The sequence below is a fragment of the Centruroides vittatus genome, unplaced genomic scaffold, assembly GCF_030686945.1.
Source record: "Centruroides vittatus isolate TY-2023 unplaced genomic scaffold, ASM3068694v2 contig_975, whole genome shotgun sequence".
NCBI classification, from domain to species: domain Eukaryota; kingdom Metazoa; phylum Arthropoda; class Arachnida; order Scorpiones; family Buthidae; genus Centruroides; species Centruroides vittatus.
Genome location: NW_027122648.1, coordinates 2,687,791 through 2,714,775, shown reverse-complemented (window position 1 = coordinate 2,714,775; position 26,985 = coordinate 2,687,791). Strand labels below are relative to the sequence as shown.

Sequence of the window (26,985 nt, the reverse complement as noted above, 5' to 3'; positions counted from 1 at the left end):
CCCCCTTAACAATCAAATTGCCCCTCTGTTCAGCGTGGGCCCCACGTTGGGAAACACTGCCCTAGAGTTTTGAAAGCGGGTTATTTGGAGTGATGAGTCAAAACAAGAGTTGGAGGATGCTAAACGAAGAAAATTTGTTTGAAGGAATAAATCAAGCATTTGAGAACAATAAAACACTAACCTTACATAATGGTTTGGGGGTGTTTTTCAGGGTTCAGAATGGGCAATATTGTTCAAATTCATGATCACATGAAAGCAGTAGGTTATAAACAGATAACTTGAAGACAATTTAGTGGCATCAGCAAGAAAAATTTGGATTGAAAATGAATTTGCCTTTCAATAAGACAATGATCTCAAACGTACAGCATTGCTTCTCAGAAAATATATCAATGAAAATGATATCAAAGTTTTTGAATGGCCACCTCAGTCACCGGACTTAAATTTAATAGAACATCTGTGGGATGAATTAGATTGCTGTATTCCTCTTAGCCATAGAAAAACCTTTATTATTGTACAAAGTAAAATTATTTAAGGTTCAGTCAGAAATTGGCAGGATATCATTGATAAATTAATTAACAGTATGCAAAGTCGACAACTTCATATGACCAAAGGTGGTCCAACAAAGTTCTGATTTGACTCTTTTTTTTAATGTTTTATTTCATGCCAACTTTGAAATGGTCTTGACTGTAGTTACTGAAATAAGATTCAAATTTTTTTTTTAATATTTAAATAGCAATTTTGTTTTCATGTGTTATTTGATTTTGATTATTGGCCACAGTCATTTATACAATTTTTTTAAATATTACACTTTTGGATTCTGTTGTGTGTTGATTAGTTACATAATTTTATTTAATTGTGTATTCTTTAATGAGTTCAGAATATTTGAGTTTGAGGTTTTCTTAACTGGTAATTGTCTTGAATGAAATTAAGACCTTGTTTTTAATGTACTTACTGTAGTGTAACATGTATCAATCTATATTTTTTTATTTTTAAAAATGTATATATTATTCTTTTAGAGGTTTCAGAATGGAGTTCTGAAGAAAATCATAATTCTGAAGATAGTGGCGAATTCTGGATACATAGAAATGAGGAAGAAAAGAAAATGATAGAAGAAAATTTTGAAGTAAGTGTCAGTTATATGCATTTAGGTTATAATAATAATACTATTTCTCAATTAAGAATTATTATATTTTTCTAATTTGAGTATTTAAAGTAATAATTACTCACTGTATTAAAACATGTTAAAAATGATGATTCAGCAAAATGTACATTGTTGTGTTTAAATATTAGAGAATGTGCTATCTTTACATCCTATAACAGTGTGGTTTACATAAAATGGTATATTGTATGTCTGACTATATTGATCAATGAATGCCATAGTCGTATCAAAAGTGTAACTTATAACTGTAAGATATTGTGTTAATGATTTTTCCAAAGATGTTTTATGCACTTATTAACAACACAATATCTTTCTCTTACATTTTAATGCAACCTGTTAAGAATTTGTAATAAGTTATGATTGGAAGAAACAAGTATTTAAGACAGTGTTTTTTTTATCCTTTTTTATTTCATGGCACACTTAAACCTGTAATTAAATTTCTGCAGCATAAATTTATGCAGAAAAAATTACATGCTTTAAAGTTGTGATTGTAAACATTCTATCCCCATATTACTTGCCACTTGACCTTTTTTTTTTTTTTTTGTCTATATTGTGAATTAAATAAAATAGTATGCTGTTCCTTAAAATAGCAGAAGGTTACAACAATAGTTATCTAAATTAAAATTATTAATTTAAATAAAAGCAATTAATATTAAGTCCTGATTTGCATTTAAAAGTGACATGATAATTGCCTTTAGGAATCTGCCCAATGTCCTGCTATTTTTAAGTTAAAATAATTTGAACTAAATATGTCCAATTATAGATATGTTTTTGATTTAAAGAAAATTTCATTTTAAATGAAATAACCAGTGTTATGCACATATAATTTTGCTTGTGAATATATATTTTTTACTACATTATGTATATGTTTGTTTATTATAACAATGAAAAACTCTTATAATCAATTTAAAGAGGTTTTAATTTTGACATGTACACTTATTGTTCTTTGGGCTTCTTTTGAAAATAATTTATTTAATAACCTTCAAAAATTTTCATGGCTCACCAGTTGAAAATCACTGATTTAAGATCTTGCAATTGCATAACAATACTTTGATTATGACTGTTGATGTTTGGTAACTATTTTCATGTATATCTTCTGGGGCATATGTGTATTATAAACAGTTTCATTCTATACTTTCCATTATATACTGTATTTAAAAAGTTTATTTTGAAAGGGTTTTTACAGTCCTTAAAAGTATTTAATTGTACTTTCAGAAAAATTTGTTTCTATTTTTATTTTCAAAATGATCTACTTAATTAGTTCAAAACTTAATTTGTTGAAAAAAAAGAATTGTCATTTTTCCATGGATTGACATAAGTTGTATCACCACATTCAGTCTGGCAAAAAGAACCATCTACACAATATCAGTATAATGTAAACATTAAATTAGATTATGCTTAGATGATTAGAGTAAATTTATATATTTTAATTTTTATGAATTTTTGAAAACTTACTTATCTTAAAAAAATAAATGTTATAATAAACACAGTAGTTTTCTGTTCAGAAAATGTACAAATTACAGTTGTCCCTTGATAATCCAACAGGTATGGGACCAAAGGAGTGTCGGATTACCAAAATTGATTACATATTTGGCATTGTTTTGATAGCAGTAGCCTACAATATTCCTACATTTTATTAGTAAAATGCTACTTAGGTTAATATGGAAATGAAACACCCATTTCAGTTAACTAAAACATGTTTCAAAATATATATAAATGGTTTGCTGTATATTAGCTAATATGACGATTTTAGTCTCTGTAATCCAAATTCTTGGTAGACAAATCTCACAGCAATTTAAAACTTATTGGCAAATTAAATTTATTTTGTAAAGACTACATCAAATGCATTTCGGGCTGGTGTAATATCTTCCAGTCCCTCTTCAGTGAATAACCGTTGGTGGTAGTTACAATGATATTTCCATAGGTAAGGGTGGTAAACTTTGCACACATTTATAGGAATCAAGTTTAAGAAACTTTTCACACACGTGTATAATAAACATACTAAAACCTCCCATCATTAAAACAATTTTTTGACAAACAATTGTATAGATAATTCTAAAGCACTACAAATTTTTGACATCATTAACATCAGTATACCACAATCAACACTTCACAACAGTAATCAAGTGATATCCATTTATTTTATATCAGCGCCATCTATTAGATTATACCAGCTATAGTTTATTTCTATTCCGATAAATAAATGGATATCACTTGATTACTGTTGTGAAGTGTTGATTGTGGTATACTGATGTTAATGATGTCAAAAATTTGTAGTGCTTTAGAATTATCTATACAATTGTTTGTCAAAAAATTGTTTTAATGATGGGAGGTTTTAGTATGTTTATTATACACGTGTGTGAAAAGTTTCTTAAACTTGATTCCTATAAATGTGTGCAAAGTTTACCACCCTTACCTATGGAAATATCATTGTAACTACCACCAACGGTTATTCACTGAAGAGGGACTGGAAGATATTACACCAGCCCGAAATGCATTTGATGTAGTCTTTACAAAATAAATTTAATTTGCCAATAAGTTTTAAATTGCTGTGAGATTTGTCTACCAAGAATTTGGATTACAGAGACTAAAATCGTCATATTATAAAACATGTTTATTAAAAGAAATATGGAAGCCAATAAATGTACATACAGTATGTATAAGCATAAATAATATAGTATGTACAGAACTGCTCACAGAAAACAGAAGAAATGTGTGTCATCGTGTAAGAATTAGGTGGAGAGATTCATGTTGCAACATCCTTCTGTGCAAGCAGACATGTGACAGGAACTACGGTGACCTTGACGGAGGTGCATCGGACTACTGAGCATGTCGAAATTACAAAATGTCGGACTATCAAGGGACAACTGTATATTGTTTAGCATTGGATGTAATATAACCATGTCTTCTCACACACTTTTTCTAGAAGGATACATTAAAATTAATTTGCATTAAAATTTTTAAAAATTTAACTATTATATTCAAGTGATATTGTTTACGTAGTAATTTCATTGGATCCTATACTGATCAGCACTTGGTGGTGATAAACTTTTGAAGTATCTCCATCCAGAGAGTAATAAACAGTAAGTTTTTTACACTATACAATACTCATTTCTCCACTGCCCAGCACTTCACACACAAAAGCTTGAATGGAAGTACAGTAATCAACTGGAAATGGTCAGTTTGGGCTTGTCACTATTGGAGGCTCCTGTTCTAAAAATTAAATTTTTTTTAAAAGGGAGACAATTTCATTCAATTTCAGAAAACCAAGACATTTACTAAATTGAATCATTTCTGCCAAAAAATTTTTTTGTTTTATAAATTGTCCTTGAATTAAGTAAATGACCTTCTATATTATTTCAAATATGCTATAAATTCAATTTTTTATTACAGCGTCAACAATTAAAGTCCTTGTATTTAAAAATTGGCTGCCGTTTTATTATTTTTTATTTCGGTTATTGTTGGCCTTATCTACTATATAAAGCTGAAAAAATGGGAGTTTCTTTCTTTCTTTCTTTCTGTCACTGTATGCTGGGCAGGGTGCCCCAGCTTGTTTCGTTTGTGTTTATTAGTGAGTTCTGTGTGTCTATTTAGGCTTATTGTGCCTTTCGATCGTGCTCTTTCATTTTGTGCTTTAATGAAGCCTTAGGGGAAGCGGTTACTGAACCTCCCAGAGGTCTTGCCCACGAGTAGCCCCTAGTGGGTGAAACAAATCAGTAACTGCGCTTGTTCAACACGTTTGAAAGAGAGTCCTTTTAAAGGCTATGGCCAAAAGGCCAAAAACTTCAGAAACAGACGTCTTGTCGTCCGTCTCTGATGTTTTTGGCCTTTCGCTCCATCTCCTGGGATGACGTCACGTCGTCCCAGGAGATGGAGGTGTCTCTCCAGCCAGAGAGAGTGATTCGTGCGAAAAGTATCCGTGATGAAATTAAAAGAATACATGGTGGAAAAATAACGCATGCAAGATGACCTTAAAGCACACAGCGTTCATCTGTGAGAAAATCGAGACCATCATCAACCTGTTAAGACACAGTGAAGAAGATCCACTGCAAGTTGCAACGGACGACATCAACCAAAAATTGGACAAAGTTCTTACAACACCAACAGCAGCACCAGTGCAAAGCTATGCACAAGTGGTACCGAAGAAGGCCAATCAGAAGCCCAAAGAAATAATACTGGTAGAACCCGAACAAGAGGGTGAAGACCCAGAGAAAACTAAAGACCGATTAAAGAAGAACATAGACCCACATGATGACTTGGAGTGGAAATTCAGGCTATGAGAAACTGCGACACAGGACAGTGTGGCAATTGAAGTCGGCTCTGAGGAAGAAAAGAAGAAGCTAAGAAGAGAAATAGAAGAAAAGACTGGCTTGAAGACTAGAGAGCCAGTGAAGAGAAGACCCTGAATAATTATCTATGGAGTTGCCAAAGACACTCCAAAAGAAGAGGTACTGGAATGTCTGTACGAACAGAATGACATACTAAATTGCAATCTAAATACCAATGAATATAAAAGAGAAGTGGAACTGAAATTTAAATACGGAAGCCGTGAAAAACGGACAGTTGGGGTGGCTGAGGTCAACCCAAGGGTCCGCCAAATACTGTTGCCCAAAAAGAAAATCAATCTAGGCTGGTCCAGATGTGGCTTAGAAGAGTACATAAATGTCACCCAGTGTTATAAGTGTTGCAAAATCAGGCATATAGCTAAAAACTGCATGGAAAAGGATATAGTCTGCAGCCAATGCGGACAAAACCATAGGTACAAAGACTGCCCAGATAAGGGCCGTGCTGAATGCTGCAACTGTAGGCAGGAGAAACTTAAGGAAACAGGTCACAATGCGTGTGATTAAAAGGTTCCCCCTTTTACAAAAAGTGAGACAAATGATAATAGCCAAGATAGACTATGGCTGTAACTAATCAAGAACAGTTCAAAACAATTAAAGTATTACAGGTAAATACACAGAAATCTATAGGGGCAACTTCAGTGTTGTGCAAGATAATAGAGAAGGTAGACGTTGCTCTTGTGCAAAAGCCGTACTGCCGAAGAGGCACACCGGGCTGCCTTAGAGCGTCCTACCGGACGCTTTATGACAAGTGTGAGAAACCAAAAACATTGACAATAGTTAACAATAATTCCATCCCGGTGCTACACTACGCACAATGGAGTAACAAGAGAATGACCTGCATTGAAGTGGGACACGGAAGAAATAGTGTAATAATGGTTATTGTATATTGCCCAATAACGGAGGACTTAGGTCCATTCTTAAGTGAGCTAGATGAATTGATTAGAAACTTCAAACATAAGAACATAATAATTGGAGGAGACTTTAACGCCCATTCACAGATGTGGGGCGATCCCAACGATGATGAGTGAGTTGACCTGCTGCTCGACTTTGTGAGCGCCAATGAACTGCATGTTGTAAATGAGTCAAACTCCCAGCCTACCTTTGAGGGCCCAATGGGCCAAAGCTGGATTGATATTATGATGTTTAACACCAGAGCTTTAAGACTAATCCAAAGTTGGGTCGTGGCTCCAATTACCAGCCTAAGCGACCACAATTACATTTTTATGGAAATCGGACAGTGCAGTTGGATGGAAGAGGAACACATGGCACATTATGCCATCAATAAGGCTGACTGGAAGCTCTTCCAAATGAAACTGGAGAAAACGATAGAAAGCTTAAGTCTGAACGATATATCAAATAGTGAGGAAGCAGAAAACAGTATAACAAAGTTTCATAATAAAGTTGTGGAAATCTGTAATAAGACAATACTGAAAAAGATAAACAATAAGAGGACAGTTCCGTGGTGGACTAAAGATCTGGGAGAGATGCAGAGAGTAAACAATCAACTCCGTAGAAGGTATCAGAGGACAAGAAACAACCAAGAAAGAAATAGAAAGCAAAGAGAATATATGGACCACTGCCAGTCCTATAAGCAGAAGATAAAAGAAGTGAAAATAAAGTATTGGAGAGATTTCTGCACTAACAGTTCAACCAAACCATGGAATTACATTTATAAGGCGTGTGCGGGGAAGCTGAAGCTACCCGCAGTACGTTACAGCCCTGAACGTAAACGAGGAGTATACAAAGGAGTATGAGGAGACTGTACAAACATTGATGACAGGGTTTTTCCCAGATGATGACCCCGCTAACAACATGACAGAGCATATACAAATAAGGGAGGAAATTTGCACTCCATACACAGGGTCGATGGACCTGATGTTTACCAAGGAAGAGATTAACAACGCCATACAATGGCTCAAGCCAGGCAAAGCACCTGGACACAATGGAGTTGTAGCAGAAATAATGCATAAAATCTGGAACATCAACCCCAGTTACCTCAGTAAAATATACAACTTATGTCTCAAGTTCAAAATCTTCCCTAAAATCTGGAAGATAGCTAAACTGGTCATCATACCAAAGAGCGACCAAGCAGAGAAGAGCCTGATCAAAAGCTACAGGCCTCTTAGCCTGCTGCCAGAGATGGGAAAAGTCTTGGTCTTCCTCATCAGCCAGAGAATAACCCAACATCTTGAGGACATAAATTTTCTCAGCCCAAAGCAGCATGGGTTCCTCCCGAATAGGTCAACGGAGGACGTTATCTGTAAAGTCATCGATGCTATAAAAAGAACACTAGACAAGAATAAGTATTGTTGCAGTATAAGTTTGGACATTCAAGGGGCCTTTGACCATGTGTGGTGGCCCCTTATACTAAAGATACTAAGAAAAGCAAGCTGTCCTGTGAACATTTACGAAGTAGTCTTTGACTGCTTAAGTAACAGAAAGATCATTTATAACACTAATGGCTCGAATATACAAAAGATACTCAGCAGAGGTTGCCCTCAGGGGTCTAATTCGGGACCTCTATTTTGGAATATAGTCTACGACAATTACTTGAAAACAAAGGAGACGGCCTTACTGAGTTAGTGTATGCTGATGATACAATCATAATATACGGCTCAAATTCTAGAAGAGAAATAGAAAATAATGGAGACAAAGTTCTAAAACTGATATCAAAGAGGGGTAAAGAGCTTAAGCTCTACTTTAACCCCCAAAAGACAAAAGCAATTGTATTTACTAGGGGAAGAACCCCTGATCTATATAAGAGAACACCAATTATAAAGATGGAAGGATACAACATAAAGGTGGAGAAAGAGATGACATACATAGGAGTGGTGTTAGATCACCGACTAACTTGGTTGCCACATGCTACATATGTACGGACAATCTGCACAAATTTATTTAACGCTCTGGCAAGAGTGGCCAAGGCAAAGTGGGGACTTAAGAGTGAGGTTATCACAACAATCTGTAAAGTGGCGTTTATATTTAACATAATATATGCAGCGGGAGCTTGGTATGAAGCCGCAGAAAAAGGAACCATCAAAAGAAAACTAAGGAGTGCACAGAGGGTCGCACTATTAAGAATGACAAGAGCATTCCATACAACCTCCACTGAGGCTTTGATGGTCATAGCCAGGACAACACTAATAGACTTGGTTCTTTGAGAAAGGGATAAAAGTTATAAGTGCAGGAGAGGAAACTCAATTGGTATAAGTAATCAAACATACCACGAGACGGATTACGAGAAGCAGCCAACGGCTGCCATGTTACCAAAACTCTACAAACGTAAAGCTGTTAAACTGGCAGAAGAGGAAAGAGGAGAAATAGAAATATACACCAATGGGTCAAAGGTTGAGAATCGAGTGGAAGCATCCTTCATAGTAATAAAAGACAAGGAGGAAATCTACCAAGATCAATTTAGACTGGACGACAGATGCTCTGTGTATCAAGCAGAATTGTTCACCATACTTCAATCAATGAGGTGGATTCTCTCCACCTGTGTTTCTGGCTCTGTCATAATAAACACTGATAGTCAAGTTGCAATCTACATGCTGCAGCAATTCAGTGATAAGAATATAATGGCAATGGAAGTCAAGAATATCATAGAGGAACACAATCTAAATGTCAAAGTGAGATGGGTGAAAGCCCATATTGGGATAGAAGGGAATAAGAGAGCAGATGCTCTCGCCAAAGAAGCCACATTACTAACAGAAGTTTCCTATAAGAAAATCCCAATGTCATATGTTAAAAGACTGCTACGGCAGGAATCACTAGAGGAGTGGAGTTATAGCGAGAAAGGAAGGCATACATTCTGGCTGCTCCCGAACATAGAGGAAAGAATGAACCAATTAAGATGGCTTCCAAATGATTACACAATAACACAGCTCTTATCAAACCACTGTAACAGAAAAGAATACCTGAGAAAGATCGGCAAACAGCAAGAGATATCTTGTGACTGCGGAAAAGGCGACCACGGCCTAGAACACGTAATAAATGAGTGCACAAAGTATGAGAGAGAAAATACAGTTATAACTTCTTGCTAAATAGACTATAAACATCACTAGCTTGGACTTATACATGATAATCAGGACTAAAGACATGATCCAGGAGGTGAAAACCTACATGCGAAAGCACTGTCGTGAGGGAGGGAGCGAGTTGCTTCCTTTGCGACACGAGTTGCAATCTTGTAAAGGCAAGATGCCTATGTATTATATTTACAATACATATGTATTTATATTTACAATAACTTATTTTGATGTATGTGTTAAGACTCAATGTACAAATTGAAATATGATTAAAGAAAACGTCTCCCTTGTGGTGCGAGTAGCGGAACAAGGGTGACTCTGATCCCCGAAAGGGGAAATGATGACTACCCAATGAAGAAAAAAATGTCACTGTATGCCAAAAATGGCCCCTAGGGGCACCCCTAGCTATTATTTAAATTAGCAATATAAATTATTTTATATTTTTATTTGTAATTCAGTATGCCCCAATGCCTGCATCAGGCCTTTTGACTTATTTAATGCCAAACAATTCAATTTTATATTTAAACATTTTTTTTAATAATAAAACGTAAAATGATGTCTTAATAGCAATAGCAGCAACTTAAGTGATTTATATTTAATATAGTGAAAAGTACTTTACAATAATTGTAATAAAATTTCAAATTACATTTACTGCTTTATTTTCAGAGTGGCCATTTACCACATTCATATCAATTAGTTAGTATCGTTAGTCACATTGGACAGACGGCACACAGTGGACATTATCTCTGCGATGCCTACGACGATGCAAAAGACTGTTGGTGGCATTTTAATGATGATGTAGTACAAAAAAGGACAAAATATGAAGTTTTTCAACAGAGAGAAACTACGGGTTATCTTTTTTTCTATGTTGCAAAGTAAGTAGATTGCTTAATGCAAGTTGTATAATCAAATAAAATCTTTAAAAGTATGAGTATCTTAAAGTTTTTTTTAAATAAAAGAAATTCTTTATTCTTAAATAAATACTATTGTCTACTTTTAAATCAAAATTTGAAGGTCTTTTTGGCTTTTCACTTTAGAATTCTGTAAATAAATAGGGTGACCCTAAAATCAGTTAGGCCAATGGAATAACTGAATCATGAGAGAATAACAAACCCACCATCCCAATTGTTTTAACTGCTTTTTGACTTTAGTCATCCTGTATGTCAACTATTTTATAATACAGTTTTTGGTCTACAAACATTATTATTATTATTCCAGATATAAAACATTCAGTAACAAGGATGAATGAATTAACTTAGAGTTTTATTTTCCAGTATGCATTTAGTGCTCCTAGAGTCGTCTTCAGCTGATCTCTGTACTGAATACCAACATTCATATACCTTGATTACAATCCATATACCTTTATTTTTAATTTCACATATCCAAAAAGGTTCTTCCTTGTTATCACCCTGTTCCATAAGTGTGAACCACACTTATATGCAAATGGCCTACCTGACTCCCTCTCTCAGTTGTTATTGGGTTCTTAATCACTCATTTCATTTATTCTTTCTTTCCTGTGTAATTTAAAATTTCAGTATGCTCAAACAACTGCCTTTTATGCAAATTTTCCTCAATGTTAATATTCTTAAAGTATCCAGAGCTGTTTCACCCAATGCTCACTAACTGCTGACATACTTTGATTTTTTTGTAATTGATCTGATAGTTTTGCATTCCATACCTTTAGTACTCTGCCAGTCTCTCCCACATACTTTCAACCAGGGCTTTGGAGCAACATTTTTTGAGTTGATCTGCTCCGGCACCAAAGTATTTGCTCCAGCTTTGCTCCATGCTCTGGTTAAAACATTCTTATAGGAATTACATTAATTTTTTCTTTGATATATAAATACATATAAAAAAAACTTGTTTATTTACAACTAATTTATTTATTTATTGAAAATATTAACATACAACCTAAAATTTATTTGTTAATTTTAATAAATAAAATGGAAATGGCAGACAGCAAATTGTCCTTCATTGACTGCCTATTATCACTTAAAAGCAATCTTAATCCAGAAAATAGACACTCGACACTTGCTTGAGAAGTTGGCATGCTCGAAGTGACCCTGCATGCTTTTCTGATGCACTCCAGATAATGGTCAGTGGCTTCGAATACATTCATCTTTAATCTCCCCGTATCCTCTATTGCACTGCAGTCTTTCTCAATGTGTTTGTTTATTTTGTTGTCATCTTTATTATTTATAGTGGAAATTTGATGACTGTTTTCTCTTTTATCCAGTTCTTTTCAAAATCATCTTCCAAATCTATATTTATTATATTACAGGTTGGCTGTGACAGCTCAACAATTGCTGGCTTTTCAGCCAAACCTATTAGTGTTTGCCTTTTGATTTGCTGTTGGATGTCTGAAAGACCTTCTCTCACTTTTAGTTTTTCTGCCGCACATAATAAGATTCTATACTTAGAATCAACATACACTCCAGCAAGAAAATGTGTGTTTTGAATAAGCTTTTCTTTCTGCTTTTTTATGAAAGACAATTCCTAATGCAACATATTCTCCAAATTCTTCCATACATTTTTCTAGTTTACACCATTCTTTCATAAACGTCCCTGGAGTAAGATCGGCAGCTTGAAGGGCAATTGTGAAAATATTTGATTTTTCTAAAACAGTTCTGATATGTTTTGCTTCATCCCATTCTGCTTTGCTAAGTTCTAGGTCTTTTGTCCCAGCAGCAGCTACTTGGTCACTGTAGTCTTTGAAAAAAAGAAGACGATCAAGCATGGCATATGTAGAACCCCATCTTGTTACTGTATCTAGGAATTGAGTTTTACCATACATTTTCAGCAAAACATTACAAATTGTTGACATTTGTAATTTTACCACAACCTGTCGAATTTTCCCTAATATTTTTATTATTGGTTCATTCTTTAATCCATCCCAAATGGCCAGTTGAAGAGTGTGAATCCCACATCTCATTAGTTTAATTTTCGTATTATCATTAGTCGACGCTGGCAATATTAGGGATCTTTAATCCACTGTTGCAAAATGTCTACATTCATTTCTTTGATGTCTTCAGTTTTTTAATCTTTATCCTGGAAAATATTTTCATGATCGCCAAGTTTATTTACAGCATATGTCATGTTCGCTGTATTATCTACACAAATACTTAGTACTTGTTTCTCATCAATTTCAAATTTGTTCAAAGTTTCTTTAATTTGATTTTTCACATATATAAAGAGTTATGTCTTCCTTCAGTATTGACAATATCCAATGTTTTTATTTCAGTTTTCTCTTTTTTCATTCCAAAATTGTACATTCATGGCAAGAAAATTTCTATTTCCACGGGTTGCAGCATCTAGCTTTAACTAGCATAATTGTCTTTTTAAAGTTTGTCTTAGATTGATGTGAGCAGATTCTGCTGTGCTTATCACTAAATGACGAACAGCATCATGTCCTGTCGATACACCAAGCTTTGGAGCCATTTTGCCAGCAATCTTATGGAATCCCTTGTTATTTAATGTGAAGTGGTGAGTGGTGTCATACTCATACAAATCATCTCAACAAGTATTGGGAAAGTATTGCTATCGATAGTGACTGTAATCTTTGATGATGTAAAATATGTATCAATTATTGGTTGATCAGTTTTGCATTTCTTATGACATGAAAATGCAATGGTAAGATTGTTGTAATTATGCTTTCTTCTTACAGCGGCTTCGTCTTGTTGATCCTTCTTTTTAACTAACCCTTCATAAATTTCAGGATGATTACACTTCACATGCCACCAAAGATTGAACTTTTTCGACACACTAGTTCCACTTGCCTTGAAGTTGCATTGTATAGATTGCCATTTACAATGTGTTCCATCTTGCATGTAACTGATTTTTTTCTTTCCATTATCATATTCGAATACGAATAGCTCTCATCTTGAGGAAACCGTGTTTTATGTTTTCTTTCTTGCGTAGACACAATGCAGTGACAGTTGATTTAAAACACTGGGCAAATTTTCATCCTTTATTCGATTGGAGCGCTTTTTACATTGCGTGTTTTGGGCCGATGCCCCTCTTCAGCCAACTAAACAACAAAAGATGTTTTTTACATAAGAAAAGAGTACAAACAGATACTTAAATTAAACAATACAACAGCATACAAGGGAGGTATACGACACAAATATAAACATGACACTCGATAAGACGTACTTTAAAATTGTCTGTACGTGTTACAAATACATGTGTACAAACAGCACAGCATTTGTTGGGGGTTGTTACCTCCCGAGTGTTAAGATCTTGTATACTGGAATTAATGATAAGTATACAATTATATAATCAACTAAAAAGGTGAATTTTTTTTCTTAAAAGTTCAAAGTAACGTTACCCATTAAAAAATTGGACCACACCTCGCTCGAAAAAGTTTAGACAGAATACGAGTAGTCCAACAGCATGAATCTTTATAAAAATTTTTGTAAAATTTTTCAATATCAATCTATCTAAATACATCAAATTATTCTCTACAATCTTGTATCGTATTTACAAAAAATATACCTGAAATTCGTCTACCGACATGTTATCTGGGAGTTCCCTTGCATATACAAATCTCACACGCCACCATTTCAACTGCGTAGTTTAGTTTTTAATTTGCATACATTTGGCTAAGTACCGATAGGGCAGGTATTACTTTGAAGGAATTTTTCATTCCAACAAAATTATTCCGGAACATAACATTTTTTAGGGCCTATTAATATACAACAGGTGCCCATTGCCAATTTTTTTATTTCATTTTTAGATTTTAATATCTATCACTACGCAAATGACGTAATATCAAATCAAATTTTGAAACCGTTTTTTAATTTTGAAACGGTTTCAAAATTCGATATTACATCATTTGCATAGTGATAGATATATATTAAAATCTAAAAATGAAATAAAAAAATTGGCAATGGGCACCTGTTGTATATTAATAGGCCCTAAAAAATGTTATGTTCCGGAATAATTTTGTTGGAATGAAAAATTCCTTCAAAGTAATACCTGCCCTATCGGTACTTAGCCAAATGTATGCAAATTAAAAACCAAACTACGCAGTTGAAACGGCGGCATGTGAGATTTGTATACGGAAACAACTCTAGTCACTACGCAAGGGAACTCCCAGATAACATGTCGGTAGACGAATTTCAGGTATATTTTTTGTAAATACGATCTGTAGAGAATAATTTGATATATTTAGATAGATTGATATTGAAAAATTTTACAAAAAATTTTATAAAGATTCATGCTGTTGGACTACTCGTATTCTGTCTAAACTTTTTCGAGCGAGGTGTGTTCCATTTTTTTAATGGGTAATGTTACTTTGAACTTTTAAGAAAAAAAATTCACCTTTTTAGTTGATTATATAATTGTATACTTATCATTAATTCCAGTATACAAGATCTTAACACTCGGGAGGTAACAACCCCCAACAAATGCTGTGCTGTTTGTACACATGTATTTGTAACACGTACAGACAATTTTAAAGTACGTCTTATCGAGTGTCGTGTTTATATTTGTGTCGTATACCTCCCTTGTATGCTGTTGTATTGTTTAATTTAAGTATCTGTTTGTACTCTTTTCTTATGTAAAAAACATCTTTTGTTGTTTAGTTGGCTGAAGAGGGGTATCAGCCCAAAACACGCAATGTAAAAAGCATTTCAATCGAATAAAGGATGAAAATTTGCCCAGTGTTTTAAATCAACTGTCACTGCATTGTGTCTACGCAAGAACGAATATCTCTTTAAGCTCTTCTGCTGTAAATCAACCATCTATCATGGGTGACAGTTTTAAATTTTTGGTTTGACACCATGGCTTAAATAATCAAGTATTTAAATGTTATTAATTGAGAATTAATGCATATAAACATTCCTGCATACAAAATAACCAAATAGTAATAATAATCTCACCTCTGCAAACAAATTACAAATTATGATATACAGTTATAACAAACTGATTGTGAACAGAAATGAATGAATGTCACACTCAAAATCAAATGTAAGAAATGAATATTAGTGCTGCTCCTAGTGGTGAATTTTTAATGACTAAAGCCACTTTCATTCTAAACAAAACGGAACTATGTCAAACATGGATTTAACTCAATTTTTAAATTTTATGACTTATATAAGCAGAGTTTAAAATCTGCTACTTATTAGCACACCTCCCCATTAACTCCACATCAAGAATTCAGAGAACTGAGGGGGTCATCTCAAATATTAAATAAATATATATATATATATATATATATTGGAGCAGCAGAGCACTACAAATTTCCGTGCTCCTGCTCTGAGTATAAATCCATTGCTCTACCTGCTCAATGCTCCAGTTCCAGCTCTGCTCCAAAGCCCTGCTTTCAACTCTGCAATTACAACTAAAGGCAACACTACAGATGCTGTATTCATTAAGTTTTGATTTTCTATTTTGAAGATTTAATAATTGAATATTATTCTTAAACATTATAACTAATTCTATTTTAAATTATCTTATTATTTTTTTATTTTGTCAAAAAATATTTGGTGTGCATGGAAACGATATATATATATATTCAGTTTCTGCATTACTCCTGTGGGCATTTTGCATTTTTCTTCCAACCATTTTTGCAAAAACTTCCATCCAGTCAACATAAGCATAGTCAAAAGCTTTTTCTTCTAATTATTTTTCTTGGACATAATTTTATTTAATCTTACTAATAAACAGTATTTCTTTTTATTTGCAATGGAACACAAAAAATAACTCTACATATTTGGAACATTGCATTTTTTATAAAACTTTTCAACTACTATATCGTTTACTTCCATCTTTGACCACACAGCCAAAAAAAGATAGATCTGATTGAAATGTCTTAAAATGTGTGGATTTTAGTTCAAGTCTTGTGCTTTATTAATTTTTGGTTTGATGAAGTGATTGGTAAAAAGTTAGCATTTTAAGAAAATATGATTGTTGATGATCAGTAAAGATGACTGACTTTAGTGTAAATTTTATGTAAATGCCAGCCAAAGAGGAATTGAGGATATTGCAAATGCACACTGGAAAATGAAGCTGTCTAAGTTAATTGATTCATCTTCGTTATTGAATGTTTGATAAGTCCAGAATAATAATAGTCCGTTTGTAGACTAAGTGTCCAGTGTTATAATTAGGATAAGAAAGCTTAACTACTTTATAATTTGGTTTGATCAGTTTTGTATTCCGGGTTTTGGCAGGTATGTGTACATTAATATTAATCTAAGCATTTTTATTACAGAGAAATATTGCAACGTAATTGTTCACGAAAAGAAAAATCTGCGGACCATGGGTGTTAGCTTCCATTTTTCTTCATTGGCATAATCATCGTTGGAGATCGTGCACTTCATCATGCTGAACAGTTTTTGTAGGAAATTGTTTATATAAAAGAAAAAACCCAAAAAAATCCACCATGTCAATTTTTACATATGTGAGAACTTTCTTCATACTTTGTAATAAACTGTCTTTGGTTTCTACGTCTAATTTTTATCCGAATTCTTTCGTCCGTCGACAAGTGACGGAAAAAGACGACTTGGAAGAAAGAACAAGAACTGATTTCGACGTAAAGTGACATTTACGCAATGTATATTTGTTATTGTTTATGACTGAAATTTAATATGCAACTTTTGTTTTCTATACTTTTCATCGTGAAAGGATTATCATTAAATGTACATAGTTAAAACTTTTTTGTCTGCATCATTAATTAATTTGTAGACATTTTATTTTACTCGTCTGTGCCATCGTCAATTGTTTAGATAATCCATTTGGAACGGGTTTTGTCATCCAACGTGCAAGTCAGTCGTGCAGATATTTCAAACTCTAGAGTTAATTGTTTACCTCCCATCTTTAAAATTAAGATTTTTACATCGGCTAACCAACTACAATTTTTTTTATTTAATCGAAAAATTAATTTGTGCAAAAATGACCAAAGACAAGGAAAAAACAGTTTTTGTTAAGTTAAATCTCTCGTACAGACGATGCAGATCAAAGCTGTAAATAACAGGCGAATATTTTTATGCAGACAATATTCACTATTTAAATTACAAAGTGTAGTGGGATTCCAACGTTACAGTTTTTCTTTTTAATGACTAGACTCGAAATTAAGTAATACAGAACTTAATACTCTTAATCTTTTCTTGAAACCTTTTTTTTTTCGCGAATTATGACGAGTGTGCGAGATATTCCAGATGTAATAATTTCGTTTCGGCAATGGTCAAGTCGAACTTTTTCAAAGTATTGAAAATCGTTCTTTGATGTAAAATTCTTGCTTCAAATTAATCTTGAAATAAAATATATAAACCTTGAATTTGCAAAAATTATCTTTTATCAACTTGTAAAACAGATCAAATGATATGTGAGTTTAGATTATTATTTCTCAATTTTACACATCCTTTCAAAGAAATATTAACTTTTCTCGGGAAAATAGATTTATTGAACATTTTCAACTGCAGATCCAACCCCTCAATTCATATAGTTTTCGTATAATATGGAGTTGATGTAAAATAGAATATTGTTAAGTCAATGGTTCCATTGTGATCGTTTATGAATTAGATAACATACTCATAGATACTTTACTAGAAACTCATTAATTATAAAATTGTTAATGTGTCATACATATTTATTGATAGTCATATTAAAATATTTAATCAACAGATATAGGTAGACTCTATTGTAGTAAGATTTTCCTTATCCTCAATCAGTTTTACTTGTACGAATGCAGTCTTTTAAGCACTTGGAATTGCCCAAAGAATTATAATGATGCTTAATTCAATAAAATTTTGTTATGGATAGATAATGAAAGAATACAATTTCCATCGTGCTATATAAGCTAGGTGTTCAAGGCAGTGGCGTAGCGTAGTGGGGACGGCAGGGGCGGCAAAATTTCACAATAAATAATAATACAATACACCTGTACAATACACAATAATGATGTTTGTTCTTGCCGAAAAGTTCTTTAGAATTACTGTATATTTTAGTCTTTTAAATTGAGATACCTAAATAAGGGGGCGGCGAATTTTCCTCTGCCCCGGGCGGCTGACATTCACGCTACGCTACTGGTTCAAGGCTTGCAAGAATTTATACGATGTAGAAAGGGATTGTTGGACATTGTACAGTACAGTGCATTATCTTTAATTAATACAGTGAAATCTGTAAACTGAAATTGCCTAGTAATTTCCCGTTTAAAATAGGTTTTAATGCTTTAAAAATCTTGATGACAGTTATGTTCGTTTTTTACGACAAATTCGCCAACGTAGAAATTCTATTACTAGGTTTAATCCAAATCAAAGTGATTCCGACTAAAGATGGAGTATTCGAAGACTCGATTGGATGCTCTATAGTCTATCGTAAGTTGGCACCTATTATAAACAAAGACACACACCCCTTTATTGGTTTAAGTCTATGTCCATCCATTAGAAACCGCGTTGTATCTCATTCGTCCGCAGAAAATAGTTCTTCGTTATTTTTGAAATCATTAATGAAATACTGATCAATTAGCAATGATTATAAATGTAGTTATTTCATATTTGTAAAGTTGTTATTTTGCACATTCTGAATTATTAAAAATAAACTTTTTCTGGTCAATCGCATTATGATGATTTGGTTTTGTTTTCCATTCATTACAATAACTATTATTATTTCAAATTATTATTATTGTCGAATTACAAAATGGAAAACTTAAACGTAAATACAGTTAAACATCGACAAGGAAAACCGCTGAGGAGTTCAGATAAACAAATAGTGTTGAATTTGTTTAATTCTTTAACTGAAACGAATTTGGAAGTATGTGTGAATGATATAGTGAAAATGGCGGCTGTCATGTGTCTTACCACGACTTGTAAAGGGCCAGTCAAGCGCAGCGCCCGAGGGCTTGGCTGCCCGATATATAAGCAGTGAAACCGATGGTACCCTTTATATGGCTCTGTTCTGTACATACAAATATATATGTTAAATAAATGTGTAATGTGTTAAGCCTTGTATCCATTTCCTTTCTCAGGCACTATTAATGAACTATTCTCGAACTATTTAGTAAGATTCACGGGAATCTTACAGTGGCAAAGACAACAGGAGTATCAGAAAGGAGCATTTACAGAATTCATAAAGAATATTCTACTAATGGTAAACTGAAAACCCCTCAGAAAACCCGTAAGCGTACTTGAATTTGTAGCAGAGTTTGTGACAAGTATGATGAATTCACAAAATGTGCCATTAGAGGTAAAGTACACAATTTTTATTTTTTAAATGAATTACCTACTGTAGATAAGGTATTACAAGCTGTTAATGATGATCCAGATTTACCAGACTTCTCGGTCCACGATATACAATTTGTTAAAATTGCTTAATTTTATTTGTAAAAAGGGCTGGCAGAATCACAATTTAATAAAAAGTAAAAATACATTACAGATGGATACTAGTTCTATCTTCACTACTTGCCATGTCCAATCACCAGGAACAACTAAAGAAATATTATATTTTTAAATGTGTTAGGACTCACCTGCTGACATTTTTAAACTGTTTTACATATTTGTGCAGAGGCATAGCCTCTAAAGAAAGGTTGTCTCTGCAATGGAAATAGTTGTTCCTGGTGATTGGACATGACAAGCAGTGAAGATAGGACTAGTATCCATCTGTAATGTATTTTTACTTTTTATTACTTAATTTTAACTATGCAAACCGAAACAGAAATAATAGATTAATTGAAAGAGACTATATCATTTTATAGCAAAGACAATATCTACCAAAAATAAGAGGCCGTAAGATGTACTATTTGGACCAAACATGGATTAATGCGGGCATACCAAGAATAAAGTATTCAATTACATTGTATCGCGAAGTTTTTATGTCTGGACGATCTACTGGATTGAAAAATCCTTCTGGCAAGGTAAAAAGAATAGTTCTTGTTATCATATGCTTTCTCTAGATCAGTGGTTCTCAACCTTTCTGAGGCCGCGGAACACCATTCATATACTTTTTATTACACGGAGCATTAGCATCAATATATTAAAAAATTGATAAGCAATTCCATGTTTACTATTCTCGGGAAACAATGAAGCAATAAACGTTAATGTATTGAATAAAATAAAAACATGGAATTGTCTACGACTATAACAATAGGAATAAATTTGAATAAAAACTAAAATCTTTCGTGGAACACTCGAAGTAGGATTCTAACACTAAGAACCGGAACACTAAGAGTGGTTCTTGGTGTTCTTGCGGAACACTAAGAACCACTGCTCTAGATCGGCGATTTCCAAACTTTTTTGATCGCGTACCCCAAAGACGAAAATAATTATAAGTTGCATCCCTATAATATAATATATAATATATCGTATTTACTCGCATATAAGACGAGGTTTTTATTCATTTATCCCAGCTTCAAAACCCTAGGTCGTCCTATACGCGCGAGTGAAAGATTCTTTGCGTTTTTGCAAATAATTTTTGTGAATCGTGTATTCGCATTTTTTTTACCGGATGCTTACCCTCTTGTATTTTTAGACGGCCGGATGGCCGAGCGGTAAAGGTGGCAGCCTACCGCTCTGGGGGACCCGGGATCGAATCCGAACGGGTCGAATAATCCCCAGGAATTTTTCGGGGGGTGGTCCGTTCGGATATGTCGGGCCCCGTCCCTCACCATCCGGTCGCCCCATTGTGGGCCTGGCCGAACCCATAATGGGCCTACTAAAAAGAGGCCCTCTTAGTGCCCACAGGGCGGAAAGAGTTAAAAAAAAACCCTCTTGTATTAAAAACATAAGTATTTTATTTGGGTCGTTTGAATCGTTCTTGTATATTGTCGGGAGTAAAGATGAATAGCAATAGGAAAAACAAAGCTTTTGAATTCAATTCCAGATTGAAATGCCAAAATCACGCGGGAGCTCGATATAAGTTTTAATCCATTCCCAGGTGAAAACAGATGATTATTTGGAAATCAGAATTCGGAGAAACTCGTAAGTGTAATCGACGGAGGGTGGATTCAACTGTTAAGAATTGGCAAGAAAGGCTCCCAATTGTCCAGCTTTACGTGAACAAATTATGTTGACGATTTTACAAGATTTTTCCTTAAAGTTTAAAATGCCAGTAATTTTATGTGTACATTTAGGTGCATTTGTGATTAAACGAAATAAAATTAGAATTGTATTAATAAATCTAATTTTTTTTATTTATTTTGATTTTTAAAGTCACACCTCGTCCTATATGCAAGTAAATACGATATATGTTTTTATAAAAATTAAGACAAAATCTGTCCAAAAGGGACCACCATTTATTTTTCTCGCGTTCTTAGACAATACACATTCTTGGCAACTGACCACTCTCTGTAGGCTACTTGTTGCCAGAAGTTAAAAAATGTCCTTTTAGAGCCTACAGAGAGTGGTCAGTTGCCAAGAATGTGTATTGTCTAAGAACGCAAGAAAAATAAATGGTGGTCCCTTTTGGACAGACTTTGTCTTAATTTTAAAGAAAATAATTCTCCATCCGACGAAAAATTTACGATATTTGTGTGCATGCATGTCTGTGTGTGTGTGTAGTCAAAACTCAAATTATTTATTTTAAACAATATGCACACATTTAAATCAAATTACAAATTTACATTTTGAATTAAAATTACAGTATTTTGACTGTATAGGACATACATACAGTATTTTGAAGGAAAACTTGCCGTACCCACTGGGGTACTCAAACCCCACTTTGGAGACCACTGGCTTAGAGAACGAGCGCATTAATTATAACGGTTTTTATTCGTTCATTATAATTCGATAGTACTTGTTGTCTAAGTGGTAAAATAGTTTTCTTATATTTAAAATTGCATTCTGTGCTCCGAAGGAAAGTGTAATTTAACTTCAGACGGCCCTGCCTACATTTACTAGATTAAAAAACATGAATAAATTCCTTTTATTTTGCCTCGCTGTCTGAATACTTTTAATGCTAATCTGTCTGTATTTTGCCTTCAACTGTTATAGAAACCCTAATACTATACATAATGATACTAATTCTGAGGTAAAAAATTTAACACTAAAAATATTGAACAAAATTTAATTAAGGAGAATTTGTTCTAAAAAAAGGGCTAAACTTCATTATGTTCTCTTTCAAGTTAGCGAACAAGTGAGATTTGATTAAACGCAGAGCTGAAAATAATCATTCAACACTGACTTGGGTGGAGGTCTCTATCCTTGACCATTTTTCCTTGTATGATAAAGTGACCAGACAAATTATGTTGAAATGCGGGACACTTCTCTGTCGTGGGAGCTAAAAATGGGATGGACCTCCAACATACATATATATAATAATAATAGCTAATTCATTAATAAATAATTTAGTAGATAAATATATAAACACATAATGCATAAATAAACATAATTTTATTTTGTATAGAGTTATTTTTGTTTTTTTCACAACTTGATGGCGCTGTTTGTATATCTGTTATGATATGCCTAGAACGGCCACTAGGGGCGCTCCTAGATATTATTTAATAGATTACCTAGATATCAGAGTAGCGACAAACGAGTCATCGCCGCCATGTTCTGTCGAATGTCATCACGTGGTCTATGGGTTTACATTAATGCACTCATTTTGACTGTTTAAATTTCAATTTCTTGCCCACGATTACAACGTGTTTCTGGAAATCGCATATAGAACTGACGTGGTAGTACTAAAGATTAACATCGTAATAAATATTAACTTATCAGCTGTTGTTGTTGTTATGGTCGATTGATTGGTTGGAGGATGCTTTACAAAACACTATACAGTAAAGTTTACCACGTGAGTCTACTACTTCTTCTTTTAAAAATTGTCGGTTGGACGCTGCTGCGAGGCTTAAGCGTCGCGTAGATGTTTAGTTGCTGGCTGGTCGTCCTCTAGCGGTGAAGTCAGACATCAGCTTGTAGGTGTGTATTGATGGGAGCCGCGGTGACGCCCACTAGTAACGGAACGTTTTGGTGTACTCTTTAAAAAAAATAGTCAGGGCTTCCTGACAGGTGGAAAGAGGATTGAGGTTAAGATAGTTGGAGATCTTGGGGTTATGTGACGTGGTGAGAAGATAGTCGTTTAGAATTTTTTGCCGGATATTGTTGAAATTTGGGCAGTAGTCGAGACGATGCGAAGAAGTGTCGATCTGGTCGGGGCAAGTACTACATTTATCCGTCTTTTTAATTTTCCGGGAGAAGAGAAAGTGATTCATAAGCAGCGAGTTGGTCCTGGCGCGGTTAACGAGGATGTTTATGTAGCGATCGGTGATGGAGAGAATGCTGGTATGTGAAGAGTCGTTCAGCCAGGGGTAATTGGAGTGGTTACGGTAGTGGTTCCAGTCGTCTTCCATGTTCTTTAGGTGATCGTAGCGCAGGACAACAGAGAGGTCTTCAGGTGTGATGTAGTTGGAGTTGACAGAGGTGGACAGGTAACTTTTGGCGAGGGTGTCAACTTTTTCATTGATTCCAATGCCTAGATGAGCTGGAGTCCAAACGAGATGTAAGTGTTTGCCATGGCAGTAGTGGATGTGGAGACGTTCGTGAATGCTTCGAATGATGGTAGGGAGTTGACATTATAATTGATCAAGGCGGAGAGGACAGATTTGAAGTCTGTGCAGATGACGGGATTGTCACAAGAGGTGGTGGCATAAGAGATTGCCTGCAGGATGGCATAACCCTCAACCGTGAAGATGGAGGAGTCAGGGTGGAGGGTATAATGGGCTGTGATGTTGTGAGTATCGTCGATATATGCCGCGGAAACTCTGTGAAGCGTTTTGGAGCCATCGGTGGCAATGAAAGTGAGGGAAGGATGATGATCGCGCCAGATCTTGAAGAAGAGACGGATACTGTCGTTAGGATTATTTGTGCACTGGAAGTCGTAGTCGCCGAGGGAGATATGGTGATCAGTGTGAAGGCGTGTTGTTGGGAGAGGGGATATTGTCGGGCGAGATGGTGATGTTGTGGCGGATGATCCAGTTGCGGGTGAAATGATTGAGCGGGATTCTGACCAGAGTAACACCGTCTGGGTGGTAAATATGATGTAAGATCTCATAGAAGAGGCGGTCGTCGTTCGCTTTTTTTAAGTACATGCTGTACTGTTTGATGATGTCCTTTTGGAAGCGCAGTTCGATCGTGGTCCTTTTAACGGCACGGAGGTAACGATGTTGTTGGTCGTGAGGGGAAGACCCAGACATAACTTAAGGTATTGTGTTTGGATGGAGTTGAGGGTCTTATAATGGGTGGGTCTACCATGCATGAAATATAGAACACCACCTGGAGACGGAAATGGGTAGTGGCTTTATCAAAACTTCCTTTTGTTTTTTGAGAATTTAATTTGTTTTATTAATTAAATAATAATTTCATAAATTACGAAGTTAATATTTATAATTATTAAATTTTAATTATGTTTACGAATTTATTTTAGCAAAAAGTTCGATTTATACTTAACGCACTGAAGTATTTTTATTCAATTGGTAATTTAACTTGAATTAAATAAAGATTGACATTACTAAGTCTTATGCTATTATAAAATATTTAAATATATAATACAAATAGTTTTAGACTTTATAGTAAATAATTTAGAAAAATGAATAAACTAGCTTATGTTTATGTCGGCCGGATATTTCAAAACAAACAAATTTCGAGCAGAAACATTTTGTTACCGTAATCTTTCTAATAATTTGCAAAAGTTAAGCTATTGTACAGTACTTGTAAACTTTTAAATTTTTTAAATGTTTTCGATAAAGACATAAACTTTTAATTTCAGTTTTCTTTCTCTCCCTCGTATAAAATGTAATTGGAGATTTTCCTTCAGTTTAACGAAAGCCAATTTTAAAAATTCTTTGATATTCCAGAAAATTTTTAACAAAATTTTACGAAATCTGCAAGACAGAAAACCTTATGAAATTTTATACATGACGTGACGTCATTCGCTAAACGTCATCGACGACAACAATTAAATTTTAGCTTCATCCGTGATTGTTACCGAATCAACAATACAAACGCCATTGTTGTTGGTCTGAATCCAAACTGCATTTTCGTATCGCCGGCACTTTCCAAGGAAAATAGCGAATTTTTTTTTCTTGTTTTAGAAGAAATAACGAAAGAAAAGAGCTGAGAACTTTCAGAATAATCGAGGGAAAAGGGAAAGACAGAAACACCGTATTTCAGTAAAGGAAACAAAACTGAAATGAAACATTTGGAAGTCGACATTAGCCAACTCACAACAAATTACTATAGAAGGAATCTATTTTAAACGAATTCGTATTACGGGTAAATCACTTTATTTAATATAAGTGTTATGTAGATTATCGGAATATTTTCGTACGTTTCCTCAAGGGAACAAAATTCCTTTATTGGATTTCCCCGATTAAATTTGAAACCGTGTCTTCTTATTTACTTTGTTTCTTCAGCACGAATCTTAATCAACTGCACTTCATTGTGCCGAAGTAACAAAATAGATTTCCCTTATGAAATTCCCTTATCTCCAGATTTGATTCCGGGTACCCCGGAGTGGTAGGCTGTCACCTTTACGGTTCGACCGTCTGGCTGTCTACGGGAAATTGTATAAATATATGTTTCCCCATCTAAACCGAGAGTTCGAGAATACGGTTTCATTCTATAAAAAACGTACTAATAAACTAATAGTCTTTGGTGAAACCAGAGCGGTTGAGACATCAACCTATGGTTCTGAAAACCGGGTATCGAATCCGGGTGGGCTAAGAAACTCGAGAATTTTTGTGAGTAAATCGGATATATCGGGCTGTGTCCCTTACCCTGTGAGCCCTAGACAAAAGGTCCTTGTAAGCTAGTTCGTGTAACAAAATAATTTTCGTTCCGAACGAGCAGCATAGCAAACCGTACCTTTAGTGCCTTTTTACATAATTCATAAAATAAACGTTCGGTAACCCGTACTAATTATTAGGCCTATCACTTCATTTATTTAGTATACTTATTTCAAACATGATGCGGGTAATACAACAGTATTCTTACCGTAAAGGATTATTACAACTTAATATAATATTGCAATATATTCCAAAGATTTTTATATTTTAAATGTGTTCTTAACTGTTATATTCGGAAAAAAACTTATCAATGTTCCATAGATTTAAAAAAAAATAAAGATGACGTGTAGAACAGGTTGAAAACGTTCGTTAAGGTCTTAAGGGGTTAAAGTGAATAAAAAATTCTCAGTGACATAGGGCGTTTACTTCTGAGCTAATTTTACTGTCAGCACGCTCAGACTGTATACTTTTGTCCGAGTGCCACGTTCATTGGCGTTTACTTTAGAGCTATGTGACGTCATGTTTAGTGAAATTGGTAAGCTCGGAGTGCTAGCTAGTTCGTTGTCGAGCTTTGCGCTAATTCAATATGGCTGCTCCCATGAAAAAATTACTTTCTGTACAAAGTAATGAAAATGGAATTATTTTTGGAAAAATAAACGGCAGAAAGTATTTTTATTGGTAAATTTCAATTATTTGTTGTATAAAATGTTGACAATGATCTTTTTTTTATTGTGTAAGGTTTAA

General features: G+C 34.3%; 1 protein-coding gene across 1 annotated transcript in view; it reads left to right on the top strand.

Annotated features, from left to right (window-relative positions):
• LOC136985638 (ubiquitin carboxyl-terminal hydrolase 37-like) overlaps positions 1–17,805 on the top strand; it is a 74,991-nt gene extending 57,186 nt beyond the window's left edge. The window contains exons 19-21 of the mRNA XM_067282959.1: positions 1,017–1,123; positions 10,194–10,402; positions 16,741–17,805. Of these exons, the coding sequence (XP_067139060.1) occupies positions 1,017–1,123; positions 10,194–10,402; positions 16,741–16,798 (374 nt within the window). The 3' untranslated portion in view covers positions 16,799–17,805. The remainder of the gene's footprint in view (positions 1–1,016; positions 1,124–10,193; positions 10,403–16,740) is intronic.
• The last annotated feature ends 9,180 nt before the right edge of the window (positions 17,806–26,985 follow it).